General features: G+C 40.2%; 1 protein-coding gene across 1 annotated transcript in view; it reads left to right on the plus strand.

Moving 5' to 3' along the window:
* The window catches only part of TMEM67 (transmembrane protein 67), a 193312-nt gene that overhangs the window by 16688 nt on the left and 153891 nt on the right, over positions 1 to 22733 (plus strand). Inside the window, exons 6-7 of the mRNA XM_082258322.1 lie at positions 20720 to 20797; positions 20883 to 20945. Of these exons, the coding sequence (XP_082114448.1) occupies positions 20720 to 20797; positions 20883 to 20945 (141 nt within the window). The remainder of the gene's footprint in view (positions 1 to 20719; positions 20798 to 20882; positions 20946 to 22733) is intronic.

Raw genomic sequence — 22733 nt, forward strand, 5'->3', positions numbered from 1 at the left:
AGAGGGATGCAGCACTCTTAAAATTGCAAAGCTTCTGAAGCGTGATCATCGAACAATCAAGCATTTCATTCAAAATAGTCAACAGGGTCGCAAGAAGCGTGTGGAAAAACCAAGGCGCAAAATAACAGCCCATGAACTGAGAAAAGTCAAGCGTGCAGCTGCCAAGATGCCACTTGCCACCAGTTTGGCCATATTTCAGAGCTGCAACATCACTGGAGTGCCCAAAAGCACAAGGTGTGCAATACTCAGAGACATGGCCAAGGTAAGAAAGGCTGAAAGACGACCACCACTGAACAAGACACACAAGCTGAAACGTCAAGACTGGGCCAAGAAATATCTCAAGACTGATTTTTCAAAGGTTTTATGGACTGATGAAATGAGAGTGAGTCTTGATGGGCCAGATGGATGGGCCCGTGGCTGGATTGGTAAAGGGCAGAGAGCTCCAGTCCGACTCAGACGCCAGCAAGGTGGAGGTGGAGTACTGGTTTGGGCTGGTATCATCAAAGATGAGCTTGTGGGGCCTTTTCGGGTTGAGGATGGAGTCAAGCTCAACTCCCAGTCCTACTGCCAGTTTCTGGAAGACACCTTCTTCAAGCAGTGGTACAGGAAGAAGTCTGCATCCTTCAAGAAAAACATGATTTTCATGCAGGACAATGCTCCATCACACGCGTCCAAGTACTCCACAGCGTGGCTGGCAAGAAAGGGTATAAAAGAAGAAAAGCTAATGACATGGCCTCCTTGTTCACCTGATCTGAACCCCATTGAGAACCTGTGGTCCATCATCAAATGTGAGATTTACAAGAAGGGAAAACAGTACACCTGTCTGAACAGTGTCTGGGAGGCTGTGGTTGCTGCTGCACACAATGTTGACGGTGAACAGATCAAAACACTGACAGAATCCATGGATGGCAGGCTTTTTAGTGTCCTTGCAAAGAAAGGTGGCTATATTGGTCACTGATTTGTTTTGTTTTTGAATGTCAGAAATGTATATTTGTGAATGTTGAGATGTTATATTGGTTTCACTGGTAAAAATAAATAATTGAAATGGGTATACTGTATATTTGATTTTTGTTAAGTTGCCTAATAATTATGCACAGTAATAGTCACCTGCACACACAGATATCCCCCTAAAATAGCTAAAACTAAAAACAAACTAAAAACTACTTCCAAAAATAGTCAGCTTTGATATTAATGAGTTTTTTGGGTTCATTGAGAACATGGTTGTTGTTCAATAATAAAATTAATCCTCAAAAATACTAATTTGCCTAATAATTCTGCACTCCCTGTACGGATGATCGTAAGCAACAGCCACAAAGACGCCACACAGGAACACCGGATAAACCAGCGAGGTATCTACAATAAGGTACTAATACAAAAATATGTGCAGCGCTAGAAGAAAAAGATTCCCAACAAAATAAATTGTCCAATCGCAGGAAGCATTCCACAAGTAACATAAACAATGGATGGTGAGAAAAAGTCCAATATATAATGGTGCAAATCATATATAAGTGCAGCAAATCCCGTCACCAGTGAAGGTAGAAATATATTGCGCTCACCAGATGGATGGGACCCCAAAACACCTTATAGTGTAGGAGTCAAACAGGCTTAAGAATGATGGAGTGTCCCCACAGATTTTTCACCGATTCCAACGGCAACCATGCAAATCTCCGGTAGATGAAATAATTCAGAGATTCCCCTTCCACATGGTGGGTGGTAAAACCGAAAAAAATGGAGGGACATATAGCGTAATATTGCTAAAATCAATTTAATATCAATAAAGCTGATACACTTACAGACATCCGTGAAAGACAGGCATATAAGATGTAAAACAGCTGGGCTGACCAAGTCCTCTTTACATGTTTCGGCATAAATGCCTTTTTCAAAAGATAAAGTCAGCAGGTAGCCAGTGTTCATATATATATAGAGGTAGAATTAATTGGGTACACCTGTAGGAAGTAGGCAGTGGACTGCATGGAAACCGGAAGTAAAACCGGCGTGCGTTCCAAGCCTCACTATGGTATAGCGCCAAAAATGAAGCCTATTAAATCATAAGGGGAAAATAAGTATTTAACAGGAAGTGATGAAATGCCTGGAGGGGATGGCATTAGCCATCGTACACTCCAAGCCTCTTTCTGGATTGTAAGACAGGATATGCTGACATCACATCCGGGACTGGGCGGAAGTGATGTCAGCGTCAAAACATCGAGGGGGGACGGCATTTAACCATCATCAACCCCAAGCCTCCATCTGAAATGTAAAACCGGATATGCCGACATCACATCCGGGATTGGGCGGAAGTGATGTCAGCAAGGCAAGGCGGACCGCTTTACCGGAAGTTAGGGCATATCAATGCACCAGGTCAACAAACCAGAAATGGAGACAACTCAGATTGGCCGATTCAGCAAATAGTGAATAACGCCAATAAGAGAACAAAAAAAGAGGAAAATAAAAATAAAATGATGACGTTATAGTTAAACAGCGTCAACAAAAGAGTAGAAAAGGAGGGGAAAAAATCGGTTTAGTTATCTAAAACCATAGTATATCATCATAGTGGGCTCATTTAAAAAATGAGAAACCAATATTTGGAAAAAACAAAAATGTCAATTGTCCACAGTTGAAGGGACATAATAACAAATTTTGTCTATATACAGTCCATAGTCTATCTCCATATTAGGTGACCCTTAATACAGGATATCTGTAACAAAAAATAATATTTTTATTAAATAACTACATGATGTATACAGCCAAAAGACAAATGTAATAAAAATATTTTAAAAAAATATCGTGAATAAAAATGATAAAATCACATAAAAGAACGAATAAGGATAAAGGGAACGTAAAAGGCAAATGATAGCCAGAAAGGCAGGTGGGAGTGGGATATTTAATACGCTAAGCTGTGTTTATAAAGGCGTTTATATCCCACTCTATATTCAACCCAAAAGGATGGTAGGACTTCAAAGTATAGATCCAGTATGTCTCTCTCCTAGAGACACCACGAATTTTTGAGCCACCCCTCCAGGGAGGTGCATACTGGTCTATGACCTGAAATAAAGTGCCAGTGGGATCTTTATGGTGATAAAGAAGGTAATGTTTACCTACAGTATGCTTATCCTTGCCTGTGAGAATGCTCGTAATATGTTCATTAACACGCACATTAAAGGACCTTATAGTGCGTCCCACGTACTGCTTTTTACAGGGGCACGTTAACAAATAAACAATATGAGTAGTTATGCAAGTGGCGAAAAACTTGATATGGTAAAGACTCCCTGTGACAGAAGATTGAAAAGATGTGAATTTCCTTCTTTTATCACAATTATATTCGCACACTCTGCACTTCCGGCAGGGATAAAAACCAATAAGATCAGCAAAAAAATTTTTTGGTTTAATTGGTTCATCCGGTACATTGGGAGCTAATTGTCCTCTTAATGCAGGGGCACCTCTGAAAGTGACCGAGGGTCGTACAGGTAAGACGGTACCCAAAATGGGATCATTTCTAAGTACATCCCAATGTTTAGAGATAATTCTCTTGATGGAATTATGTTGAATAGAAAAATTGGTAAAAAAGGACCATTTAGCAAAGTCAGACTGGTTTTTTGTTTTATTTTTATTTTTAGACCCAGAAAGTAATTGTGTTCTATCAATCTGGGTTACTTCCATTATAGTGGACTCAAGAACATCAGAATTATAACCCTTAACTAAGAACCTATCCTTTAGCAGCTGGGCTTGTTGGAGGAATTCATGTTCATGAGTACAATTCCTCCTAAGTCTGATGAATTGACTCTTAGGTATTCCACCCAACCAAGCCTTGTGATGACAGCTGTCAACAGGCAGGTACGAGTTACGGTCTGTGTCCTTGAAAAAAGTACTGGTGACAAACTGATTGTCCACTATGGAAATATTGAGCCACAGGAGGAGGATGTCGTCTATATAACGCACCCAGAGAACCAGCTCGGGTGCGTCATAAGGAAAGACGACATCCTCCTCCCATTTGGCCATAAAGAGGTTGGCCAAACTAGGGGCGAACTTCGCCCCCATGGCCACACCCCTTTGTTGTAAAAAGTATTGGTGATTAAACCAAAAATAATTCCTCCCGGTAGCAAATATCAACAGATCTAGAATGAAATCTCGATGTGAAGGAGAGATAGATTTATCTGTCTTTAAGAAGTGGTCAACAGCGTTTAAACCCTGATCATGAGGGATACAAGTATAGAGCGAGGTGACATCTGCTGTCACCATCAGATGTTCACCTTCTAACTTGATATTTTTCAGCCTGTTGATAACATCACAGGTATCCTTAATGAAGGAAGGAGTTTCAATAACCAGCGGTTGTAGATAGAAATCAATGTATTTTCCAATACGTGATGTAATAGAATTAATGCCGCTAATAATAGGGCGACCAGGAGGATTTACCGGGTTTTTATGTACTTTCGGTAAATAGTACATGACTGGGATGCGAGGGGCTGTAGGAACCAAAAAAGATCTTTCTTTCTTGTTTATTAAGTTCCTTTCATAGCCTTTCTCCACCAGTCTCACCAATTCCTTCTTGAAAGAAGTAGTAGGGTTATTTTGTATTTTGATATAGGTGTCCTGATCGCCTAGGATTCTACCCATTTCATCATAGTAGTCCTGTTTATCAAGGACGACGATACCGCCGCCCTTGTCTGCAGGGCGCACTATGAGGTCTTTCTGTTCACACAGAGATTTTAGACCCTTTTTCAGTTGAGGCTGTATATAGGGTTTCTTAACAGCTAACTCAGCCAGATCTTTAAACACCAAATCTTTAAACACCGCCACTGATGGAGCAACCGGACCAGGGGGGTTAAATAAAGATGGATTTGATAATCCGGAATGTTTAATAGAAGAGGTATATTCACGTGGTACTTCAGTTCTGGGTTTTGACAGAATGTACCTTTGTACATTTATTTTGCGCACATATTTGTGGACATCGATAAATGTACTAAATTTGTTAATGGGTTTGGGTGGAGCGAACTTCAAACCTCTATCCAAGGTGTATAGCTCATCAGGACTGAGTTCCACCTTGCTAAGGTTGAAGATACCGGATTCAATCAAGTTTTTATTCTTTTTTCTTTGGATCCGCCACCCCCCTCTGGTACCTCGCTTGGATCCGCACCCCTTTTTCCCTTGTTGTGTTGCCGGGGAAAATCCCATTCATGACTGGGTCCTGGGCGTGGCTGGTTATAATTAAAGGGTGAACTATTTTGATGGTCATACTCCTCATCGTATGAACGAGACTGATCATCATGTCGAGGTTGTTGCCTCAAAGGAGAAAACCTATTATGTGTGTTCACGTTATATGGTTTAGCATATGTTTGTTGAGGGTAAGGTCTAAATGGAGGGGGAGAGAAATGTCTTTGATAATTCTCATTGTGAGACCACTGTCCCCTAGGGGAATCCACTGGATGAGGAGGGTACCAGTTATTCTTAACAGGGCCTCTTCCATGTGGTGTTTGTGGTGGATGGTTGCCCTTCCAATTCTGATTTTTTGGATTTTTTCCTTTTTTATGGGGGGGACCCTTGTTTTTTGACTTCTTTTGTGTTTTGGGTGGAAGAGAAGTTTGAACAAAGGTAGCCCCAGGAGCATTAGAAATCGCATGGTCCGTCTGATTGCCATCATTAGGATCACTATTCAGTAGATTCCTTTGCCATTGAAAGACAGTACGGTTATCATAATCGGACATGTCTCTCATAAACTTTTTTTGTTTCTTAGTTTTTTGTTCCCTTTCCTCTTTCTCTAAATACTTTTGAAGATTTTCAGAGAGAGTTTTGTACTCAGCTGTGGTGTTAAAAGGGGTAACCTTTTCTTTTAACTCTTTAATCTCCTTATCTAGGGAGGTTAATTTGGTACGTTTAATATCAACAAGATGCCGCAATAACTGTAAACCAGCATTATTGAAATAATCGGAATAAGCCTCTAAGGCTGTATCGTCTGATTGGGGGGATACCTCCCATCTCAGGCTTCTCGGAACCATTGATTTAGAGATATAATATTCTAAAAACGCAATGTCCCATTCAGAATGTAATTCTGACACCATAAGATTTTTAAGTCTTAAAAACAAACCGCCAACCTCAGTATCGGATTTGGTGGAGATAAAAACTCCATCAGTAATTACAGTTCTATTAGCTCTGTATTCAAAGACATCCATTGCTGGCATGTTCAAATCAAGAGCGATAAAAAACTATATGTAAGTGACACAAAGAAAAAACTATGTGTACATAAGTGAATTAACACATATGTGAAAGAAAGCAGCAATAACAGAGGTCAAAAATGTGTACAAACAGAATAAAATAGAGATTATTGCGCTAACTTAAAAAATGTAAGCAGCTGACATCAATCACTGAACTAAGGAGAGTGATAAATCAATACAAATACAAAAATATGTGCAGCGCTAGAAGAAAAAGATTCCCAACAAAATAAATTGTCCAATCGCAGGAAGCATTCCACAAGTAACATAAACAATGGATGGTGAGAAAAAGTCCAATATATAATGGTGCAAATCATATATAAGTGCAGCAAATCCCGTCACCAGTGAAGGTAGAAATATATTGCGCTCACCAGATGGATGGGACCCCAAAACACCTTATAGTGTAGGAGTCAAACAGGCTTAAGAATGATGGAGTGTCCCCACAGATTTTTCACCTATTCCAACGGCAACCATGCAAATCTCCGGTAGATGAAATAATTCAGAGATTCCCCTTCCACATGGTGGGTGGTAAAACCGAAAAAAATGGAGGGACATATAGCGTAATATTGCTAAAATCAATTTAATATCAATAAAGCTGATACACTTACAGACATCCGTGAAAGACAGGCATATAAGATGTAAAACAGCTGGGCTGACCAAGTCCTCTTTACATGTTTCGGCATAAATGCCTTTTTCAAAAGATAAAGTCAGCAGGTAGCCAGTGTTCATATATATATAGAGGTAGAATTAATTGGGTACACCTGTAGGAAGTAGGCAGTGGACTGCATGGAAACCGGAAGTAAAACCGGCGTGCGTTCCAAGCCTCACTATGGTATAGCGCCAAAAATGAAGCCTATTAAATCATAAGGGGAAAATAAGTATTTAACAGGAAGTGATGAAATGCCTGGAGGGGATGGCATTAGCCATCGTACACTCCAAGCCTCTTTCTGGATTGTAAGACAGGATATGCTGACATCACATCCGGGACTGGGCGGAAGTGATGTCAGCGTCAAAACATCGAGGGGGGACGGCATTTAACCATCATCAACCCCAAGCCTCCATCTGAAATGTAAAACCGGATATGCCGACATCACATCCGGATTGGGCGGAAGTGATGTCAGCAAGGCAAGGCGGACCGCTTTACCGGAAGTTAGGGCATATCAATGCACCAGGTCAACAAACCAGAAATGGAGACAACTCAGATTGGCCGATTCAGCAAATAGTGAATAACGCCAATAAGAGAACAAAAAAAGAGGAAAATAAAAATAAAATGATGACGTTATAGTTAAACAGCGTCAACAAAAGAGTAGAAAAGGAGGGGAAAAATCGGCGGATCCAAAGAAAAAAGAATAAAAACTTGATTGGATCCGGTATCTTCAACCTTAGCAAGGTGGAACTCAGTCCTGATGAGCTATACACCTTGGATAGAGGTTTGAAGTTCGCTCCACCCAAACCCATTAACAAATTTAGTACATTTATCGATGTCCACAAATATGTGCGCAAAATAAATGTACAAAGGTACATTCTGTCAAAACCCAGAACTGAAGTACCACGTGAATATACCTCTTCTATTAAACATTCCGGATTATCAAATCCATCTTTATTTAACCCCCCTGGTCCGGTTGCTCCATCAGTGGCGGTGTTTAAAGATTTGGTGTTTAAAGATCTGGCTGAGTTAGCTGTTAAGAAACCCTATATACAGCCTCAACTGAAAAAGGGTCTAAAATCTCTGTGTGAACAGAAAGACCTCATAGGGCGCCCTGCAGACAAGGGCGGCGGTATCGTCGTCCTTGATAAACAGGACTACTATGATGAAATGGGTAGAATCCTAGGCGATCAGGACACCTATATCAAAATACAAAATAACCCTACTACTTCTTTCAAGAAGGAATTGGTGAGACTGGTGGAGAAAGGCTATGAAAGGAACTTAATAAACAAGAAAGAAAGATCTTTTTTGGTTCCTACAGCCCCTCGCATCCCAGTCATGTACTATTTACCGAAAGTACATAAAAACCCGGTAAATCCTCCTGGTCGCCCTATTATTAGCGGCATTAATTCTATTACATCACGTATTGGAAAATACATTGATTTCTATTTACAACCGCTGGTTATTGAAACTCCTTCCTTCATTAAGGATACCTGTGATGTTATCAACAGGCTGAAAAATATCAAGTTAGAAGGTGAACATCTGATGGTGACAGCAGATGTCACCTCGCTCTATACTTGTATCCCTCATGATCAGGGTTTAAACGCTGTTGACCACTTCTTAAAGACAGATAAATCTATCTCTCCTTCACATCGAGATTTCATTCTAGATCTGTTGATATTTGCTACCGGGAGGAATTATTTTTGGTTTAATCACCAATACTTTTTACAACAAAGGGGTGTGGCCATGGGGGCGAAGTTCGCCCCTAGTTTGGCCAACCTCTTTATGGCCAAATGGGAGGAGGATGTCGTCTTTCCTTATGACGCACCCGAGCTGGTTCTCTGGGTGCGTTATATAGACGACATCCTCCTCCTGTGGAAGGGGGACACCTCATCTCTCGAGACATTCATGTCATTCTTGAATGATAATACGAGAGGTATCCATTTATCTTTTGAATATAGTTCCACTAATATTCATTTCTTAGACCTCAATATTTCCATAGTGGACAATCAGTTTGTCACCAGTACTTTTTTCAAGGACACAGACCGTAACTCGTACCTGCCTGTTGACAGCTGTCATCACAAGGCTTGGTTGGGTGGAATACCTAAGAGTCAATTCATCAGACTTAGGAGGAATTGTACTCATGAACATGAATTCCTCCAACAAGCCCAGCTGCTAAAGGATAGGTTCTTAGTTAAGGGTTATAATTCTGATGTTCTTGAGTCCACTATAATGGAAGTAACCCAGATTGATAGAACACAATTACTTTCTGGGTCTAAAAATAAAAATAAAACAAAAAACCAGTCTGACTTTGCTAAATGGTCCTTTTTTACCAATTTTTCTATTCAACATAATTCCATCAAGAGAATTATCTCTAAACATTGGGATGTACTTAGAAATGATCCCATTTTGGGTACCGTCTTACCTGTACGACCCTCGGTCACTTTCAGAGGTGCCCCTGCATTAAGAGGACAATTAGCTCCCAATGTACCGGATGAACCAATTAAACCAAAAAATTTTTTTGCTGATCTTATTGGTTTTTATCCCTGCCGGAAGTGCAGAGTGTGCGAATATAATTGTGATAAAAGAAGGAAATTCACATCTTTTCAATCTTCTGTCACAGGGAGTCTTTACCATATCAAGTTTTTCGCCACTTGCATAACTACTCATATTGTTTATTTGTTAACGTGCCCCTGTAAAAAGCAGTACGTGGGACGCACTATAAGGTCCTTTAATGTGCGTGTTAATGAACATATTACGAGCATTCTCACAGGCAAGGATAAGCATACTGTAGGTAAACATTACCTTCTTTATCACCATAAAGATCCCACTGGCACTTTATTTCAGGTCATAGACCAGTATGCACCTCCCTGGAGGGGTGGCTCAAAAATTCGTGGTGTCTCTAGGAGAGAGACATACTGGATCTATACTTTGAAGTCCTACCATCCTTTTGGGTTGAATATAGAGTGGGATATAAACGCCTTTATAAACACAGCTTAGCGTATTAAATATCCCACTCCCACCTGCCTTTCTGGCTATCATTTGCCTTTTACGTTCCCTTTATCCTTATTCGTTCTTTTATGTGATTTTATCATTTTTATTCACGATATTTTTTTAAAATATTTTTATTACATTTGTCTTTTGGCTGTATACATCATGTAGTTATTTAATAAAAATATTATTTTTTGTTATAGATATCCTGTATTAAGGGTCACCTAATATGGAGATAGACTATGGACTGTATATAGACAAAATTTGTTATTATGTCCCTTCAACTGTGGACAATTGACATTTTTGTTTTTTCCAAATATTGGTTTCTCATTTTTTAAATGAGCCCACTATGATGATATACTATGGTTTTAGATAACTAAACCGATTTTTTCCCCTCCTTTTCTACTCTTTTGTTGACGCTGTTTAACTATAACGTCATCATTTTATTTTTATTTTCCTCTTTTTTTGTTCTCTTATTGGCGTTATTCACTATTTGCTGAATCGGCCAATCTGAGTTGTCTCCATTTCTGGTTTGTTGACCTGGTGCATTGATATGCCCTAACTTCCGGTAAAGCGGTCCGCCTTGCCTTGCTGACATCACTTCCGCCCAATCCCGGATGTGATGTCGGCATATCCGGTTTTACATTTCAGATGGAGGCTTGGGGTTGATGATGGTTAAATGCCGTCCCCCCTCGATGTTTTGACGCTGACATCACTTCCGCCCAGTCCCGGATGTGATGTCAGCATATCCTGTCTTACAATCCAGAAAGAGGCTTGGAGTGTACGATGGCTAATGCCATCCCCTCCAGGCATTTCATCACTTCCTGTTAAATACTTATTTTCCCCTTATGATTTAATAGGCTTCATTTTTGGCGCTATACCATAGTGAGGCTTGGAACGCACGCCGGTTTTACTTCCGGTTTCCATGCAGTCCACTGCCTACTTCCTACAGGTGTACCCAATTAATTCTACCTCTATATATATATGAACACTGGCTACCTGCTGACTTTATCTTTTGAAAAAGGCATTTATGCCGAAACATGTAAAGAGGACTTGGTCAGCCCAGCTGTTTTACATCTTATATGCCTGTCTTTCACGGATGTCTGTAAGTGTATCAGCTTTATTGATATTAAATTGATTTTAGCAATATTACGCTATATGTCCCTCCATTTTTTTCGGTTTTACCACCCACCATGTGGAAGGGGAATCTCTGAATTATTTCATCTACCGGAGATTTGCATGGTTGCCGTTGGAATCGGTGAAAAATCTGTGGGGACACTCCATCATTCTTAAGCCTGTTTGACTCCTACACTATAAGGTGTTTTGGGGTCCCATCCATCTGGTGAGCGCAATATATTTCTACCTTCACTGGTGACGGGATTTGCTGCACTTATATATGATTTGCACCATTTTATATATTGGACTTTTTCTCACCATCCATTGTTTATGTTACTTGTGGAATGCTTCCTGCGATTGGACAATTTATTTTGTTGGGAATCTTTTTCTTCTAGCGCTGCACATATTTTTGTATTTGCATTGATTTATCACTCTCCTTAGTTCAGTGATTGATGTCAGCTGCTTACATTTTTTAAGTTAGCGCAATAATCTCTATTTTATTCTGTTTGTACAATAAGGTACTATCTTAACCTTAGGGGTGAAGAAATAGCCATGCAGCTATCAGAGCAGCTAAAAGACACACGCAACCGGCCCTACATCTACAATCACCCTATATGCAATCCAGGCCACAGTAGTTGCCATACCAGTCTTCCCAGGCTCTGCACAAGTCCCCAACCAAAAGAAAGATACCACAGAGTAGGCATCCACCCATCCATCCCGCGGCAACAGGAGAGACATTCCAGCATCCCATGGGGTGAAGACATGGTGTCCCCGCTGTCAGAGAAACAGGCATCCCTGTTACATCTCTGTCCTAAATCCCCAACACCCCATTGATGCACACTACACGATCGGTCTACAAGACCATTCAGCAGTCACATACTGCTAATAACTTCTACCCACTGCTACTTCTCTCTCCGCTGCAGCCATCATCCTTCTGTGGCCACCCTTTTTGCTTACCTCCTCCCTTCTCCCCCCCCCCTTATGCATGACTGAGAACAATATCCATTTTTTGGATCGACCCCACGGCACACTCGTGCACCTACTCAGACATCAATAACGGATCCACACCGCCCCAGGAGTTTATCAAGAATCTCCACTCCATCCTATATAGTGGAATATATATGTCATTTCTCTTGATATTATTAACATTTATGCACCGGCCGGTTCTGTTGTAATTATTTGTTCACATGTTATGTATGTCTTGTTTCATGTTGTCTCCACTAGTTAATACTATTACATCATTGCACGGTTGTATATTGATACACACAGCATTTTTTCAATAAACATCTATGATTACACTACAGGGTACACCCGCACAAGGGCCGTGCTTGCTGCCTGCAGGGTACACTTGCACGAGGAAGTGAATCTTCTATTGTGCACACCTCCACCCACTGAAAGATGGCTGCTCACCTCACGTTCTGACCCCTGTGTTACCAGTGGGTCAGAATAAGCAGTCCCCTGAAAGGGATATAATCCTATGGATGATGATCAGCAGGTTTTCAAATGATTAACGATCCTCCAATCCTATTTGAACTCAGATGTATCACATGCATATATGAGAAGAAAGGGACAAATCTAGTGCTCTATGTGTATCGATTTTATGAAACAATGTGTAAACAAGAACACTCACATCAGCCAGCACATCCAGCCTTGCAAGCCTTAACAGACAGCCCGCTCTCTAACGCTACACAAAGCGAAATGGCATCCGCCAAGCTAGGACTACGGTATCTGAATTCTGCACATTTTCATTTATCAGTTGTTAACTTGGACACCTTTGGCATGTATTAGAGCGGAGACTGCGAGCCAGGCCTTCTCGTCCACATCAGTGCCTGACCTCACAAATGCGCTTCTGGAAGTATGCTCAAACATTCCCATAGACACGTTCCTTAACCTTGTGGACGGCCATCCCAGAAGAGTTGAAGCTGTTATAGCTGCAAAGGGTGGGCCAACTCAACCTTGAACCCTATGGGCTAAGACTTGGATGCCAATAAATTTTATGTGCGTGTAAAGGCAGTTGTCCCAATACTTTTGGTAATATAGTGTCTGTGGCATAAGATATGAGGTTGGTCCTAAAGTCATTCTTACAAAATGCACACTACAAAATTATACCCTTAGTTCTTTTTTCTCTTCTGCCACATTGACGAGATCTGTGGTGGATCGCTTTTCAGAGGATGGTAAAGTAGCAACTTTCAGGTGTTCAGGAGGCGATTCTGCCACCTTCTGAATGTCTTTTCTATTGCCTGCTGAAGGGGAGTTTTGCATTTAAAATACCTCTCTGCAACTACAAGTCAAGTATTTGCACTACAACCACAAGCTAGTTTTACTGACTTTAATGAGCAAGTCTGACACGCTAAGTTACATTTGCCATCGAACCCTCCAGCTACCATGGTTTAGGTTTTTGGTGGGTCGTTGGAGGCAATAAAAATGTGATTTAACCTCCTGTTTTTACCACCTCTTTAAGGAGGCCTTATAGGACATGGAATGCATTAGCCAAAGCACCAAAAAAATTACAACTGGAAACTAACCTTTGCTAGCAATATTGTGATACGATTTTATAATTGAAATTGTGATGAAAGTTAGAATCTTTTCAACATTCAACGAATTGATTTTGCATGCTAAAAAAATGTAAGGGGCGTATTTATAGAGCAGTGAATGTGACATTCAATTCAAATTGCAATCTTTCTGGTGAATGTGTTTTTTAACATACAGTAAGTGATTAATTACCAGTGAATGTTGGGTGATGTAATATTCACAGATTTAGAAAGAGACCCTTAAATAAAAAAATAAAAAATCTATCTATACCACACATGCTATAAACCAGTAATAGTTTCTCTTGTTGTTCATTGTTATACAAAATATGACATGACTGATGGGGTATATGTCCCTACAGGAGGTTGAAAACTCTGTTCTGTTAAGATATGTAAAAGCGACAGTACTTAAAGTAAAACTTTACACAAAAGGAGAAATTGACCGGTGGGACTTTAAATGAGGAGGACTCAATAAGTCATTATAATACAATGCGTCTGGTTTATTAATAAAACCGTCTTGTAAAAATTGAAGCAGTATAAATAGATTCATATCTGAGCAGTATACAAGTACATAAATGTAATTATGCAAATATCAAATAAAACATGACATGGCAGTAACAGTATGCACATAAATACATCTTAAGTGTTGAACTCGACGCGTTTCATGGGTCGCATTGCCCACTCATCAGGAGTATGTGTATAAAAGCATATTTGAAAATAGAATAAAGGTTGTTAGTCGACATGCAGAATGGATGACTGGTGGGGTATGGATACTCTGTGAACGTAAAACCCAAGTGGGGAGACACCATACTCTCATATAAAACCACGTCCTCTTGTTTATTTTTCCTGCCCTGTCTACATTCCCTCACCTTTTTTTATTGTTTTCATTTTATGATCTATATCCATGTCTCTAAATGCTGACAATATATTAAGGATGATACAACCGCATACTTACTTATATTTATACACATAGAAATGTGTGTGTATATATAATATATTTCAGAGACTGGTTATTTTGAAATATTTAGACATTCTCTACACACCAAGGTACATCCTCATCCTTTGACTGGTGTAGCAATATTTCGGGTCCTTGCTCCTACAGCTCCCTTTTTGGACACATTGCCTGCCGCCATGTGGTAGCGCTGTTTTCAAACAAGATGACGTGGTTTTCAAACAAGAGTCTAGTGCAAGGGTCTTCAAACTATGGCCCTCCAGCTGTTCAGGAACTACAATTCCCATCATGCCTAGTCATGTCTGTGAATGTCAGAGTTTTACAATGCCTCATGGGATGTGTAGTTCCACAACAGCTGGAGGTCCGTAGTTTGAGGATCCCTGGTCTAGTGGATATCCCGGGTATGATAAAGTTTGACACACGGAATCCTAAATTATATAATAATTAAATAAATTAATAAATTAATTTTATTCAGTCATGTAATCAAGCCAAAAACACTGAAATTTGTCCAAACAAGGGTGCAATATTACTTATCACTGTAATACTAGACACTGCATATTGGTTTAGTATACATCCCGGGTATGAAAAATTTTTAACATGGGACTGCACAAAGTCTGACGTCACAATCAGGACAATAGAACCTGGTTTCCTTTCGCATTATCCTTCCACTGTCATCTCTCATTCTGGGTTAACAGAACGACGTCCAGCTCTATTCACAGCCATTGATGGTGTTTGGTGGTTCACAAAGATACATTCGGCAACTTTCCAGTTGAAGTCAGAATGAATCTCAGGCTTGTCCCTTTTTTTTTTTTTTTTTTTTTTGAGCATAGAAATCATTTGGCTGCAAAATTTGGCTGGTCTGCTTGTTACTGATTTCCGTATCTCTTAAGACACTAAGCCCGTAGCGTCTATCATTGCAGTGACAACTGTGGGCAGTGCTTCTGGAGCTCGTAGAGCTCAGAGTGTCTATCATCATCGTTTACAATTGTGGGCAGTGCTTCCTCTAGCACCCAACCTCTTATATTGGGTTGCTTCCTTCTCCCTCACATCCGCTGACAAAGTCCCGCCTTTGGGGACGTAACACGTATGGGGGGAAGTGGAGTCTGACGACACCCACAGCCATCCATCTCAGAGGTTCTACACATTTTATATATGTTTTGATACCACACACTGGTGTATAGTGCCGTTACCGGTAATTTTTTATCTGTTTTCAATAAATTGCTCCTTTTAGTATGTTACACATTATGTGCTGCATTTTATTTTCATACATCCTACACTGATGAATCGGGTTGTATGACTGAGGAATCCAGGTCTCTTTATGAGAATGTCCGAACATCCCTGCATCCCGTTCCCAGGATAAGCTTGTTTGACCCCTCTGTTAACCCAGGGGTCATATCTGGAGGTGAGGAGCTAGTGTGGTGGTGGAGGATTCGCACTGTGGAGCACATATTGTTTATTTCGATGTCCGCATGAACACCCTTATAACCTTGGGACTCTTACTTCTGCTTGCAATTTTATTTTATTTATTCATTCATCTGTTTTGTTAGAATGTTTTAAGCACTGCACTGTGATTTTATTATTCCACAAGCATTGCTCAAGAAGATGAATGAAGATCTTCTTGGAGTACTTCTTTTGCTGTTTCCTCATTGCTGGGTAGAATGACATTGCCTGGTCGGCTCTGTCGATCCCTTCCATTGTAGTCTATCACTACTTGTGGCTTCACAATTTCTTTCCCATCTTCCGTGCGTATCATAACAGTGGAGGTTTTATCAACTGTACTCATTAGGTACACCTCTTGTCACGCCATCGCAGTGCCATTTTTTTTGCCTTTCTGCCAGGCAACCATTTCTCCAGTCTTCAGCTTCGTATTGTCAAACGTTGGCGGCATGTCACGCCGATTAGCCCTAACAGGTCTATAGGCATCTGTTTTGTTTTGCAGAAGAAACCCATAAAGTTCAGGAGACGTATAAAAGTTGTCGGTTGTTACACAATAGCCCTAATTTAGCAATGGCACAATGAGTGAATAAACAGAATATGTTGCCATTCCTTAGTTGCTGTATTTCAGATTGAATTTTGTTCCTTTTCCAGTATATATGACTGAATTCCAAATGTAGCCAGTTGACGATTCGCATAGCATGTAGGATTTTACGCCAAATTGTGCCCTCTTTGATGCAATGTATTTTACCCAGTTGAGCCTTCCTTTGTAGTCCATTAGACTTTCTTCTATGCTCATATCTCTTTCTGGCACATGGCTCCATTGGAAATTCTTTAGAATCATTTGAGATACTTGCCAAATTTTCTTTAGTTTTGGTGCAGGATGAGTAAAAATTCTTCCTTGTTTTCAAAGTGTAAATATTTAATGATCAGGCAAAATCTGTACTCTGACATGACTGTGCCAAAGAAGGGAGTGGCAAGTAATGTATTAGTTGTCCAATACCACTTCTGCAGGGGTTTCCCCACCACTCCCTGAAGTATTATTAGGCCCAGAAATTTCCAAATGTCATCTTTGGTCACTGGTTCCCATTTCCTGCTTCTTGAAAACTTCCGATGCAGAGTAGCTAATTGTTGCTCTTTTGTACCGGTTTGTCTCAGTAACTATTTTTTTCAATAACCTCATCGGTCAGAAATAATTGTAAGTATGCCAAGGGGTTGTCATGTTCAACGTCTACTTTAATACCAGGTGCTCCAGTAAAAGGTAATCTTGGGGGCGCTGCTTGATCCGTACCGCAGCTCAGTCGCAGAATCATCGCTGTCCCTTTCAGTGATGATGAATTTCCCCACGAATCACTATTGCTCAAATCTTTAAGTAATTCCAATTCACTATGGCTGTTTTCAAGCTGGTCTAAAACCGCTTTTGACCTAAAGGAACGCTTTTTGGACGCCATGGACGTTCTCAAGTTTCGAGGCAGAAAGAAAACTAAAAGTGCAGGCAGGGCACTGGACAAATCATTAGGGAAAAAACTGAGGTGAAATGGTTTCACACAGTAATGTAATCATGACAGATTACAAAGTATTACAATGTGTAATGTATGTGGTTGTTTTGTTTTATTTTTTTGAAATTCCCGCCAGGTTCCGCCCCCCTGCGTCACGGTGTTTGCAGGGAAGGGAACATGGAAGATAAATGCCGGCATCGGCCGGAGGACAGAGAGGGAGGACATTGAGGAATCGCAGGGACAAGGTAAGTAATCGCTACAGGGTAATCCCGAGTATGGTTCGGGGTTACTGCTTTTGTTACTAAAAAATTCCCCGAGCCACACTCAGGATTACCGCCAGGGACGTTAAAACAGAAACCCTCCTATCCTTTACAGCCAAAGACACTGCTTCTGTTTAAACTGCAATTGCCATGGTGCTGCACATGTGATCAGTTATGACACCAGCCATTTGATGCTTTGACAGTTTGGTTGAGGACACAAGCAAATGGGGCAGCTGCATTCCTGGAATGCCGGGATTGCTAACTGTTTTTTGAAACTGTTAAATCAATGAGTTTAGTTCCACTTTATGATTTATTGCTATTTGGGGGCTCTGGGCTTCAGCAAAATGGCAGCCTCCAGCAAGAAGCAAGTTACTATGGGTAAAGTTCTGCTTTTTCCAAAAAGCCTTGCTAGCGATTAGTTTGGGAATTCCCACTGTCCTCTTGGTTTCTAAGTGAGGAGTTATGGCAAGCTAAAGTGTAACGATAGGCAAATCGATACACAGTTGAAATACTGTATGTGTTTACTGTTTTACATGTTTTGTAATTTTAGCCATTCAATCTAATGATACCCTCACCTCTACTAGTCAGTTAAGCCGGCTATACACCCATAGATAGAACAAAAGATATCCTAAAGATTTCTCCATCCACGCTAAACAGCGAAGCGAACAACTGCTGTGGCTATTGTATTCTGACAGCCAGTGCCGTCAGCTGTTAGAATACCCAAACAGTGCCTGTATCTGATTGGATGCAGCAATTGTTCAGTTGACAGCCTGGGGATCGGTGAGAATGCTGATTTACAGAGGAGGAGCAAGAAAGATAACAAAGGAAGCTAGACTGCTGAACCAGGAAGCTGAATTGTTTGGTTAGGAACTACGGGTATCGCCTGTCTATCTGTACAGTAATGTTTGTAAATAACATGATTGGCTGCACAGAATTACAAAATACTTAGCTTGTAGAACAACAAAACATGCAACATATGTATTTACGTACCTTTTTAAAAAAAGGTGATTCATGGTGTATAATGTAGGTAGTATTTAACCTCCTCCCACCCGGCCACTGCACATATATATGTATATATATATATATATATATATATATATATATACGGCTGGGTGGGCGCTTCCTCTGAGTGGACATTCCTGAACGTCCTTCAGAAGGAGGGAGATCGCTCGGCTGTGTGCCTGTGCAGCTGCGCCAACCCCGTGTGCCTGTGTCCCCCAGACACAGCGCAACACCGCTCGGCAGGAGGGGGTCTGTGATTGGCCCTCCTGATCACATGATGGCTGTGTCCAATCAGCTGTCATTCAGTGTAAACACAGCCTTTGTAACGGCAATCGGCTCTGCTACTCACACAGAGCCTGTCATTGAGGAGGAGAGCAATCTGTGCGGCCAGCCAGGGATCAGTGAGTTTACAGCACTTTTACTGTTTTTTACTGACTGATCACCCAGCTAGTGTCCTCAAAACAGTGTCCACAACACCTGTCACACATCTGTCCCAGTAAAATAATTTGTCCCAGCAAACATCTGTCACATCTGTCCGTGATCATCTGGCACACATCATCTGCCACCTCTGCCTGCGATCATCTGCCACATCTGCCACATCTGCCTGCGATCATCTGGCACACATCATCTGCTACATCTGTCTGTAATTTGCCACATCTGTCCCAGTGAACATCTGCCACATCCCAGTGATTAACATCTGTCACAGGAATCATCTGAGCACATCTGTCTACATGGCTAAAAAATTATCCAGGTCCTTCAAAAATGTAATAGGTACTCCAGGAAACAAAATGTGTAATATATGCTCCTAGAATGCCTGACGGTGATACTTGGATGTTGGGCCTTTGTATGTGGCCAGGCTGTGGAAAAGTCTCAGACGTGGTATCGCCATACTCGGGAGGAGTAGCAGAACATATTTTGAGTGCAATTGCAAGTTTATCTATGCCATGTGTAAGAAATAACTCGTTAGAATGACAATTTTGTGGGGAAAAAAAAAATCTTCATTACCCAAACTGTTGTGGGCAAAAAATTGCAACTTCAAAAAACTCACTATGCCTTTTACTAAAAACCTTGTACTGTCCTCTTTAAAAAAAGGGGTCATTTGGAGGATATTTGTACTGTCCTGACATTTTAGGGCCTCAAGAAATTGGATAGGTTGTCAGGATTGATAAATTTTCAATGATACGTAGCCTAGCTTGTACATAGTTACATAGTAGGTGAGGTTGAATAAAGACAATAGTCCATCCAGTTCAACCTGTGTAGGTGTGTGTGGCTGTAATCCTCTCACATACCCTTGAATGTTCTGATCCTTGAGATGCACGTCTAATAGTCTTTTGAAAGCCACCATACTACCCGCAGAAACCACCTCTTGTGGTAGAGAATTCCACAATCTTGTAGCCCTAACAGTAAAGAACCCCCCACGCTGCCTGAGATTAAAACGCTTCTCCTCTAATCGCATTGTATGCCCCCGAGTCCTCATGCAATCCCTTCGACTGAACAGCTTTTTTTTCTAAGCTGAGATGCCCATTGAGATATTTAAAAATTGCTATCAATTTTGTAGGCTCTATAACTTTCACACAAACCTATTATCATACACTTATCAGGTTTTTTTTTTTTTTTTTTTTCACCAGACATGTAGCAGAATACATTCTGGCCTAAATTTATTACAAAATTTGATTTTTTTTTTTTTAATAGATTTTATTTTATTGGATTTCTTTTAAAACTGAAAGTAGACAATATTGTTTTTTTTAAATTTTCACTCTTTTTCCGCTTATATCGCAAATAATAAAAACCTAGTGGTGAATAAATACCACCAAAAGAAAGCTCTATTTGTGTGAACAAAATGATTGGAATTTCATTTGAATGCAGTGTAGCATGACTGAGTATTTGTCATTCAAAGTGTGAAAGCACTGAAAGCTGAAAATTGGTCTGGGAAGGAAGGGGGTGAAAGTGACCAGTATTAAGGTGGTTAAAATACATTTAAAGTGATGTTTATTGAATGAAGTCATGTGTGATATAATGTTTTTTTTTTATAGTCAGTTGGTGACCGAATTTAAAGAACTCACTTGTAATTTTCTTCTGTGTTTCTAGGCCGGAGGTATTTGTTTCAATACAGCAGGAGGCCATATCCTGTCCAGAGTTATTTCGACTATCCGCTATGCACAACTGGTAAGCCTGTTATTCTCCGCAGAACAGATAATAAAACAAAGCAAAAAAAGGATTTCTCATTGTTTCCTATGTATTTTTGTTCCAGGGAGCTTTGCTAAGATCAGAATGGCTTTCCATTCACTTGCAAGCAGCAGCTGCAGCTTGTTTGGTATGTTAATCTACTGCTTTTATATTAATTAGATGATATTGTATGTTTAAAAAAACATTTATGGCTAATGTTAGAGAAAAAATAGGGGTCAAATAAAAAAAAAACCAAATCACTTAAAATTAATTGTTTAGCAATGGGTAGATGGCATTACCACGATGTGCCGGATCAGTACATAACTTTACTGTCTGCTCATCATTTTAGCTCCTATTAAACAGCTGTCAGTATGACAAGAGCACTATTTGGGCTCATGCACATGGGCACAAAATATGCCATATCAGATCTGTAATGCATACATTTTTTATTCAAATCTGAATTAAGCTGTATAGTATGCTTTGACCTCATGCACACAGCTTCCCAAAGCTCTGTAATTTGGAGCTGCCTAAAACTAAAGAAAAATCTGCACTCCCTGTCTTGCATATGAACTGAATTTAACCACTTAAGCCCCGGAAGATTTTACCCCCTTCCTGACCAGACCCCTTTTTTTCAACTTGGCACTTTGTGACTTTAACTGACAATTGCGCGGTCATGCAATGCTGTACCCAAACTAAATTTACGTCCTTTTTTTCCCACAAACAGAGCTTTCTTTTTATCTTTGTATTTGATCACCTCTGCACATTTTATTTTTTGCGAAATTAATACAAAAAGAACGAAGATTTTGCGAAAAAAATTACATTTTCAACTTTTGTCTTTTAAAAAATATCCAATATACTCAATTTATGTCATTTTTTTTTTTTTTGGCCAAAATATATTTAGCTACATGTCTTTGACAAACAAAATTTCAATGAGCGTATTTTTATTGGTTTGCGCAAAAGTTATAGCGTCTACAAACTATGGTGTAAATACTGAAATTTACGCAGCTTTAATTTCTGACTGCCTATCTCATTTCATGAAGTGCTAAAATGGCAGGGCAGTACAAAACCCCCCAAAACTACCACTTTTTGGAAAGTAGACATCCTAAGGAATGTTCTGAGAGGCATATTGAGCTCATTGAATATTTCATTTTTTTGTCACAGGTGTTTGAAAAATGAAAAATTTACACAAAGTTGTCATTGAAATGATATATTGCTCACACATGCCATGGGTATATGTGTAATTACACCCCAAAATATATTCTGCTGCTTCTCCTGAGTACAGGGATACCACATATATGAGACTTTTTGGGAGCCTAGCAGTGTACGGGAGCCCGAAAACAAATCACCACCATCAACATTTCAAAGGGCGTACATTTTTCATTGCATTTTCTCACTACCTATAACGGTTTAGGAGGCCCTGAAATGTCAAGATACCACAAAACCCCCCCCAAATTACCCCATTTTGGAAAGTAGACACCCCAAGCTGTTTTCTGAGAGGCATGGTGAGTCCATGGAATATTTTATATTTTGCCACAAGTTTTGGGAAAATTAAAAACATTTTTTTTTTTTTTTTTTTTCTCTTACGTCCTCCGACAGTCGCCGCCACTTCATAATCTTCACTAATGGGGTATTGACCTTTGCTCCGTAGGAGTAGCTAGGCAACAAGATTTGTTAATATAAAAGCTTTTTGCATATCACACCCCTAGGGGGCGGTCCCCTCAGTCAATACCTCCCTGCTTCCTGCATTCTCAACTCAGTTTCTAATGCCTAGCTTAGGAGTAGCTAGCTGATACTGTGCTGGGGCTCTTATTCTCAGCTTTCTATCCTCTTTTTTGATTTTATTTGAGTATTTTTTCTCTTTATTTTACTAGCTGTTATTTTTCTCAGCATTAGTTTAATTTCTTCGGAAGAAGATGATCTTGCGGAGCTGGGTCTC

This window comes from Pelophylax lessonae (assembly GCF_965119305.1).
Source record: "Pelophylax lessonae genome assembly, chromosome: 5".
Classification (NCBI taxonomy): domain Eukaryota; kingdom Metazoa; phylum Chordata; class Amphibia; order Anura; family Ranidae; genus Pelophylax; species Pelophylax lessonae.